At 61.4% G+C, this 9,058-nt stretch overlaps 1 protein-coding gene across 1 annotated transcript; it reads left to right on the top strand.

Moving 5' to 3' along the window:
* The first annotated feature begins 1,105 nt into the window (after window positions 1-1,105).
* On the top strand, window positions 1,106-2,628 carry IER5L (immediate early response 5 like). Its single transcript, XM_046678466.1, has one exon. The coding sequence runs from the start codon at window positions 1,238-1,240 to the stop codon at window positions 2,453-2,455; it is 1,218 nt and encodes a 405-aa protein (XP_046534422.1). The 5' UTR covers window positions 1,106-1,237; the 3' UTR covers window positions 2,456-2,628.
* Window positions 2,629-9,058: the final 6,430 nt, after the last annotated feature.

Raw genomic sequence — 9,058 nt, 5'->3', positions numbered from 1 at the left:
CGCCTCCCGTCTGGGGCTCAAAGTCTCGGCACAGATCCCGGCCCCACCCCCTCGGGGCTGTGTGATCCCCCAGGAGTCACCCCACTTCCCAGAGACTCGGGTCCCCGCTCTGCAAGCTCTCACAGTGAGGGATTCAGGGCGTTCCCGGCAAGGGCCCGCCCCATGCTAGGAACATAATGATAGTCCCTATTGTCATTATTATTAGTTAGGAAGGAAAGGAAAGGTTACGGAGCCGACGATTAGGACACCTGGTGTCGGTCCTCACAGCCGCTCTGGCCCTCAGCTGGGTCCAGGGCTCACGCACTCTCTGCAGCATGCTTCGGAACCTCCTCCATCAGAAACGACCAAAAGGCAGGAGGTTTGGGGTTTTCCCGTCAGACAGATGGGAAGGATGGCTCTTCCCCAAGTATTCCCTGAGGCCTCTCGGCCAAAAAGTCAGGGAGTTAGGCCAAACATTCTCTGAGGTCGAGGGTGCCTCCAAACCTCTCTCCTTTGAGGGTCCCCCTGGTCAGGCCGGCAGCGCCACTAGTCTCCTGCAAAGGCCTTGGGTCCCGCAGGCCACCCGGGGGCGCCAGGTGGGAAAGGAGGAGGCGCGCGGCGGGTGTGCGGAGCGGCGCGCACCTGCCGCAGGTGAGGCCAAGCCGTGCGGAAGAGGGAGGAGCCGCGGCCGCCGCCCGCAGGTGAGCCGACCACCGGCTCCCAGGACGCAGGCCGAGGGCGGCCGCGGCCTCCAACGTGTCGGCTGCGGGGCGACCCGTGCTGCAGGGAGCGGCCCCAGCGGCTCCGAGTCCCGCGCGGCGCGGCAGCCCCGGGAGAACATTCGAGGCAGCGGCGGCGTTGGAGGCCCGGGGTCCGTTCGGTATTTGAATAGCACAAAGGAACCGCCTTGGTCTGATTGGCCAGCCTAGTGGCCCCGGGGCGGGCAGCGCCTGTCACTCGGGAGGCTCTCGGCACTCCTATTGGCTCATAAGGTGTGGGGCGGGGCCCGGACGCCCGGCTAAATAGCTGGGGCCGGGGCCGGCCGAGGCTCATTGCTTTGGCGCCGTCTGGGGAGCACGAGCCCGCGGGTGGCGCGCAGCGCGTGGTGGCGGCTCCTCTCGGAGCGCAGCCGACCCGCTGACCCGGGCTCCGTTCCCTCTGTCCGGCGCGCCCCGCGGCCGGCTGGAGGCCGAAACAGCAGCAGTATTAGCAGCAGCAGCGGCCGCGGCTGCTCCGCCGCCGCCGTCTCCGCGGGAGCATGGAGTGCGCCCTGGACGCCCAGAGCCTGATCAGCATCTCCCTGCGCAAGATCCACAGCTCCCGGACCCAGCGCGGCGGCATCAAGCTGCACAAGAACCTCCTGGTGTCCTACGTGCTCCGCAACGCGCGCCAGCTCTACCTGAGCGAGCGCTACGCCGAGCTCTACCGGCGCCAGCAGCAGCAGCAGCAGCAACAGCAGCAGCCGCCCCACCACCAGCACCAGCACCTCGCGTACGCGGCGCCGGGCATGCCGGCCAGCGCGGCCGACTTCGGCCCGCTCCAACTTGGCGGCGGCGGGGACGCGGAGGCGCGCGAGCCGGCAGCCCGGCACCAGCTGCACCAGCTCCACCAGCTCCACCAGCTGCACCTCCAGCAGCAGCTGCACCAGCACCAGCACCCGGCACCCAGGGGCTGCGCGGCAGCGGCGGCCGGGGCGCCCGCGGGCGGCGCGGGGGCGCTCTCGGAGCTGCCCGGGTGCGCCGCGCTCCAGCCGCCGCACGGCGCGCCCCACCGCGGGCAGCCCTTGGAGCCGCTGCAGCCGGGTCCTGTGCCGCTGCCGCCGCCGGCGCCCTCCGCTCTCTGCCCGCGGGACCCTCGCGCCTCTGCCGCCTGCTCCGCGCCCTCCGCGCCCCCAGGGGCCGCCCCTCAGGCCGCTGCCGCCGCCTCCCCCCCCGCCTCCCCGGCCCCCGCCTCCTCCCCCGGCTTCTACCGGGGCGCGTACCCGACCCCCTCGGACTTCGGCGTTCACTGCAGCAGCCAGACCACCGTGCTGGACCTGGACACTCACGTGGTGACCACGGTGGAAAACGGCTACTTGCACCAGGACTGCTGCGCCTCCGCCCACTGTCCCTGCTGTGGCCAGGGCGCCCCGGGTCCAGGCCTGGCGTCCGCCGCCGGCTGCAAGCGCAAGTACTACCCTGGCCAGGAAGAGGACGACGACGACGACGACGACGCGGGCGACCTGGGGGCCGAGCCCCCCGGGGGCGCCCCGTTCGCCCCCTGCAAGCGCGCCCGCTTCGAGGACTTCTGCCCGGACTCGTCCCCGGACGCGTCCAACATCTCAAACTTGATCTCCATCTTTGGCTCGGGCTTCTCTGGGCTGGTGAGCCGACAGCCGGACTCCTCGGAGCAGCCGCCGCCGCTCAACGGGCAGCTGTGCGCCAAGCAGGCGCTCGCCAGCCTCGGCGCCTGGACTCGAGCCATTGTCGCCTTCTAGGGACCCCCGAGGGCACGGGGACCTGGGGCCCCGCGGGGCTGGGGCCAGACAAAGACTCGGCCAAGGGGCGAGAGGAAGGAACGAACGGGCGCCCGGCCACTCGGGGCTGAGCCGGGGGCGAGTAGGGGGAGGCGGCTGATGTTTTATAAATTGTAAAATAAAAAAAAGAAATCTAAGATCTTGGACTTTATTTTTGCAGAGAGAAAAAGCGCCTATTTAAGTATGCTTTGTGTTTCTCCTACTCTTTTTTTCTTTTTATTGTAGTGATTGCAGTGGTGTTTAGCGAGGAGCCAGCCACGTGAGGGAGGGCTGCTGCCTGGAGGAGGTGCCGGGCAGCTGGGGGCGAAGCAGGGCGCCTGGGCCACCGGGGCGCGCCGGGGGCGCAGAGCAGGAGGGCGCGGGGCCCAGGACGCCGACTCCAATCAGTTGTCAGACCCAGGAAGCCCGGCGCTCCGTTCTTGCGAGTCCCTCCGTGGGGTGAGGAATAGGTCTTGTGAAATCCTGAGCAAAAACAAAGGCAAACTCTATCTCCGAAAGGGACGTTTGGGTCACATTTCCTCTCTAGGGGCGGCCTCCAAAGTTCTCAAAATGAGAAGGCAGAAATGAAAACACTTCAACTTTTTTTTCTTTTCTTCCCGGGGCGGGTGTCTTGAACCCCTCCCCTCCCCGCCCCTCTGGCTCCGTTCTCCTCCCCTCCTCCACCCATCTCCCGGATTCGGGGGTGGCGCCCGACACCCCGACACTCTCGGACACTGTTTGGGGAAGGGGTGGGGGGCGGGCACCGCGGACTACATTTCCCATCATGCCCAGCACTGCGGTCCTCACTAAACAAAAAAGGAAGTCGATTCCTTCACCTGGATCCCCGGCGGCCCCGAGGGAGGGAGGGAGGGACGGGCAGGGACCGCCGACGGCGTTGGAGACTTTTCACTAAGTTCCTGGTCAGATGTGGTGTTTGTGTGCGTGCTTCTAAGTTGCACAGTCCTGGTTCAGCCTTCGGTTGCATTTCATGAAACCAGCATTGTTCGAGCCACTGAGAACCCCGTCCTGTGTCTTCAGCTCGATAGAATTTGTTTAATTTAAAGCCTTTTGTTGTAAAAAGGTGGGGTTCCTTCGCAGCCCCTCTGGTTCTCTGCCATCAGCACCATGTGGACTCCAAAACAAGTTGCCAACCTTCCCTCTCTTGACACTCTCCCTCATTCTGTATTTTTGTGCATACTGAATTGTATATCACCGGGTAAAACTGTTCAGATTATTTGTTTAAATTTATAATCTTAATAAAAAGTCCGTTATAGAGGATGGTGGTGCGTTGTTTTCAAGTCGGCCTAGAGGTGGCGGGAAGGTAGGGGCGGTGGGAAGAGACCCCTACCCCCATTCAAACCCCAGCTTTCCTGGGCCTGGGCGGGCGGGATCTGCCCACATCCGCAGGGCCGGGGTGGGAGCGGGATCGAGGAGGGGATGTTTGTTGCTGGGGATGAAGCCGGTGCCGCCCGCCTCCCGGGCCCCCTTCCCCAGAGGAGCCGGCTCTCGTCGGGAACCGTCCGCCCCCGGCGTCTCCAGCAGGAAGCCGAGCCAGCCTCCAGCACATTTCCTGCTCAGCCAGGGCGCAGAGCCTGGTCGGCCTCAAGTCTGAGCTCTCTGCGGCGGGGGAAAGCAGCCGGGGGACGCCGGGGGCTTCTGGGCCACCCACACTCCCCGCCCGGCACGTCCGCACGTCTCAGGCTGCAACTTGGGGAAGTTTTTTCCTTTTCCTTTTTTTTTTTTTTTTAAGTTGAGTTTGTTATCACTGCTCGGTGCCACTTGGTGGTGTGCTGGCGGCGTCTCCCTCCCTCCTCCCGCCCCTCCCCTCTCCCTCTCCCCTCCCTCCGCCTGCCTCTCTTCCCTCCCCAGTGGATGGAGGCAGGAAGGCTCCAGGCGCGCTCTCCCCTCTGACCACCTACGGAATGACCTCAGAGTGGGAGAATGTGCCAAGGCCCCGAGGAAGCTCGCGTTCTCCCCACTGGAACCGAATTCACATCTGGAGCCGCGGCTCGGGCCCGGGGGCGCGCGGGTGGTTCCAGCCTTGCAAAGAGAGGATAGGAAAGAAAGGCTGAAAAAAAAGAGAGGAAAAAAAAGCAAAGTGGCAGCTTGCTCTCTGTTTGATAATGTCTCTCGGTGTCTCTCTGGCTCTAGCTGTCTCCCCAGTGCTCTCTCGCTCTCTTTCTCGCCCCTGCGCTCCCCGTTTCCGCAAGAGCCACCCCACTGGACGACTCACGCCCCTCGCCCCAGCCCTCACGCCTCCCGCAGCGAGAGGAGGGGCTGTCACCGGGAAGCCCCCACCCCAGACTCGGAGAGGCGGACGCAGGCCAGTCCCAGGGGTCCGCTCGGATCTGAGTCCCGGTGTCGAGCGAGGCGAAGTTCTCGGGGACACTCCGGAGCCCGGGGGTCAGCGAAGGTCCGCGATGGGGGTGGGGGAAGAGGGAGGTTATGGAGGCGTGAGTTACAGGGAGGAAAGGCACCTTCACCCCCTCAGACTGTTTTCTCGGCCTCCCACGGGAAGAGTCGAGCTGCTGAGGAGGGGGAACGGCGTGTCTCCCCCCTCCCGGTTTTTTCCCCGCAAGTCCACGGAGTCGCTGTTTGATGCACCGTTTTGATTCAATCCACCAAGCCAGTTGCCAGAGCTCCCCCTAGCGCCGCTTCCAGGACGCTGCAGCGGCTGCGGCTGGGAGTGGGCGAGGCACAGCCGGGGGCGGCCGGGCTGCTGGGGGCCGCTCCGCGCCCACCTGGGGCGCCGCGCCGCGTCGGGATCCAGCCCTGGCCGGAGCCGGAGCCGGGGGACAGCGTGCGTCCCCACGCCAGGCCTGCGTCGAGGAGAGGGCACGTGGTCGGCCGCCTTTGTTGGGAGTGCAGACCCGAGCTTGGGAAACCCGGCCCGCCCCCCGGATCCCTACAGCAAAGGAGTGTGGGTGGTGGGCTGCGAAATAGAAGCTCTAAACCCTGCAGGACCGCGGACCAGGGTTCTCCTCCCCTCTGCCAGGTTTTCTGAGCTTCAGCTGCGCCAAGAGCCTCAGGCACGTTGGGAGCTGGTGAAACCGAGGGATAGCGATGGAGGGTTCTGGGAGCACCCAGAGGAGAGATGCCCTTCCCCGCTCTTATCTTTTCAGGGCCCAGGGCAGCCACACAAAAGGTTAATGCCCTGAGCATCATGTGCAGTGACCCAAAACACAACTTACTGGCCATCCACATCTCACGTTAAGACATTCCACACAAAACAGTAACACAAGCACCACCCTGGTATCACACTGCACACCACCCTGAGGGCCACACCCGGCCCAACACACTCTCCCCAACACGAGACACCCTAGGTAGCATCGTCACTCTGCTCAAGCCCCGGAGTACTGGCACAGCCTGCCCAGAGCATCCTGAGAGACTAGAACTCCCAGGCACAGTGCGACTGAAAGGCTTGGGGTGGGGGCGCTGACTGTGAGGGTCCTCCGAAGGAGGGGAGGGGCCAGGCAGGCAGCCCAGGAGTCTACAGACCCAGGTTCACAGACAAGCCCCTCTCTCTCCAGTAAAAACACCAAGCCAGACCCCACAAGAGCCCCCAGGCAGGACTTGGGGGTGCTGCTTCGGGACGTATGGAGATCAGAAGAGATTGAGGGACCCAGGGAGTGATGAGGGGGAGCTTCCAGAAAACAGCAGCTCTGGAAGCGAGAGCTCCAGCAAGTCCCTCGTCCCCCCAGGGTCACCAGCACGCACACACATGCACACTCTTCCTCCAGCTCCTAGAACACCGCAGGTCCTGCTGCCCTTGATACGTGGTGTAGGGCTGAGCCAGACTCTAAGCTGCGCTCCCAGCAACATGGAGCTGCCGGGATGACAGCACAGAGCCTCCGAGAGCTGCAGGCTGCCCTCCACACGAGCCGGGGGCTGGGGATGCCCCAGGCTCCCAGGAGGGCCACTGTGCAGGGTGCTAAGATCTCAGTGCTTCTATGATGCACTCAGATGTGTGTGTGTGTGTGTGTGTGTGTGTCTATGAATATCCCTCTGGTGCAGGGCGTGCACAACAGGAGCTGTGTCTTTCTGCATCTACATTCACTGGACACACATTGACAGACCGCCCACTTGGTGCCTAGCCTGTGCAAAGCACTGAGCTGACCATTGTGAAAAATAATAGCAAACAGAAGAACAGCAAGTCCCTCTGTATGGATTCACTCATTTAATTTTCCCAGCCACTCTGTGAAATACATACTATTAGCATTCTTGTTTTAGAAATGAGGAAACTTGCCCGAAGTCACAGGACTAAGAAGTGGCCAGTCTTCCTGTTGGAGTTCACAGTCTAGTGGGGAAGAACTTATAACACATTACAATGCGAGCTGGCAAATGACCCTGATGTCGTCTAAATAGTGATATTGATAAGTTCCAGCTGAGCCTACACTGGTTCTGGGATGTGGTCAGCCTGAACTAGCTGGTTGGGAGCACACACACACACATACAAACACAATGATTCATGCTCTGGGTCCCAGGGACAAGGGATGGAGAGACACAGGACAATGATGTCTGTGTCCCACTCCACCCAGGGCAGGGAATGACCTTTTCCTGGTATTTGTCAGGACTCCTGTGGTAGGGGACAGCAACCCAACTGGAACCAGCTTGGGCTTCAGGTTGATTTCTTGGCTCCTGGCAGTAAACTGTGCAGTGGGCAAGGTGCAGCTGGCTTCAGGTACGATTGGATCCAGGGACAAATCTCCAAGATGCTCCCACTCTCTTCCTCTTGCTGTCTTCTGTGACTTCCTTCTCTGCACTTGATCTTCCGCCTCTCCTGTTGCAGACCCACTTCTCATTACAGCTGTAGGGGGCAGCTCCTGACTTCCCATCTCGCAGCTTTGCCACCCAAGAGGGACAGTCCTCTTCTCTTATTTTCAACTCAGAAAATCTCAGGGAAGGACTCTGTCATGTCCCAAACCTGTGTCCTGTCCCAAACCTGTGGCCGGAGTCAGAGGGCGTTGGTAGCCCCCAGTAGAAGCTTATTGGCAGAGAAGGGGTGCGCTTCTCAGGAACGTGTGGTAGAAGGTGACGGGCCAAGACGTCCTCCAGAGAGAAGGGCTGCAGCTGAGCCACCAGAGGCCTTTGCCTGTGGGATGGGGGACAGCAGGGCACAGGCACCGCTGCCTCAAGGCCCGGGTGATTAAGTGCAGCCAACACAGCTCTGGGAAAGGACACTGCTCTTTGCTCCCAGCCAGGACAGTGAGGCTCCAGGGCCATCCAGTGCCTCCCGGGTTCACCCCTCTGGAATCTCCAGGGGAGGGAGGCTGCAGCCCCCGGGGGCAGGGGGCCAGATTTTCCCAGCAGGCTCCATGGCAGAGACGGTGACAGGGGCCACCATCAGGGGACTTACGGCAGTGGACATCCTCAAGGAGGCCAAAGTGGAGGAACTTGGCTGGAGCTGGTCGGTGGCTGTCCCAGGCCCTCCCAGGTAGAACTCAAAGGCTTTGGAGGGGAGGCGGAGGTGCTGCCTAGAGGAGGGGAGGGGAGGGGCCATGCTGAGGGGCCACTTTTCTACCCCAGCTGGTGGGGTCTGGGGACATCCGGGGAATAGAGAGCATTACCTGTTAACATGTGTGGATGACAAAGGCCGACTAGAAGCTCAAAAATGTTGAATGGTTGTTACCAGGTGGGCGGATTACAGGCCACTTTTGTTTTATCCTTCATACCTTTCTAGATGTCCCAAATTTTCTACAATGAGCGCGTATCACTTTTCTATTTGGAAGGAAAAATGAACACTACATTTTCAAATGTGACGTGACAGGCGGCATAATCGATGTACAGCGTGCCACCGAGCAGAGGGGGAGCAGCTGTGTTCAACCCATCTGGGGCCGGCTCGACCCTGGGGAAACAGAACGCTCCAACAGAAAGCCTGGCTTCGCCGGTACCCACCCTCCTGCACCCTGTCTCTGTTAAAGGAAGTGTCAGACAGGCTCAGTGCAAGGGAGGCATTCCGGAGGGGCCTTGTTCCTTCTCCTCTCCGCAGTCCCAGACCCGCCCAGTCCTAGCCATCAATCGTCACAGGGCCAGTGGCTCAGAGTTGCAGGATTACCTGGTGGGGTGGGTAGGAAGAGGCAAATGTGCTCGGAAAATGTTTTCAGCAACTTAGGCTGAAACTAAAGAGGAAGTGGCAAGCCCGGCAGGAAGAGCACAGGGGCAGGAGTCTAGAGACCCAGGGGCAGGTGCTGGCTCTGCCACGGGCTTACCTTGGACCTGGGATGAATCATTTTCCTGGCAGGCCCACATTCCCTCGTCTGCAGAGATAGAGTGAGAGGAGAGCAGCAAAGCCTTAAGCCAGTGTGGATGCTTTAAAAGTTGAAAAAGCAACCCTTGCTTCCAGCCTCCTCGTGATCTGAGGCCGGTGTCCCGTCACAGCAAGAAAAAAGCAGGTGGCAATATCAGATTCCACACCTATCTGTGAACATGGTCATCTGCCTGTGTCACTCACTCATTCAAGAAATGTGTGCGTTCATTCATTCATATTTATTGAGCGCTTTATATGCCAGGCACTGTGGCCGGCACCGAAGACGCAGCCGTGACCAAGACAGACAAGGGCCCTGCCCTCATGGCGCTCACATTCTA

Source organism: Equus quagga, chromosome 1 (genome assembly GCF_021613505.1).
Source record: "Equus quagga isolate Etosha38 chromosome 1, UCLA_HA_Equagga_1.0, whole genome shotgun sequence".
NCBI classification, from domain to species: domain Eukaryota; kingdom Metazoa; phylum Chordata; class Mammalia; order Perissodactyla; family Equidae; genus Equus; species Equus quagga.
Note: the sequence above shows the minus strand (reverse complement) of the source record. Positions and strands in the feature narration are given on the sequence as shown.

Excerpts from the sequence above, each read along its gene's own strand:
- IER5L (XM_046678466.1), top strand. The coding sequence starts at position 1,238 with ATGGAGTGCGCCCTGGACGCCCAGAGCCTGATCAGCATCTCCCTGCGC.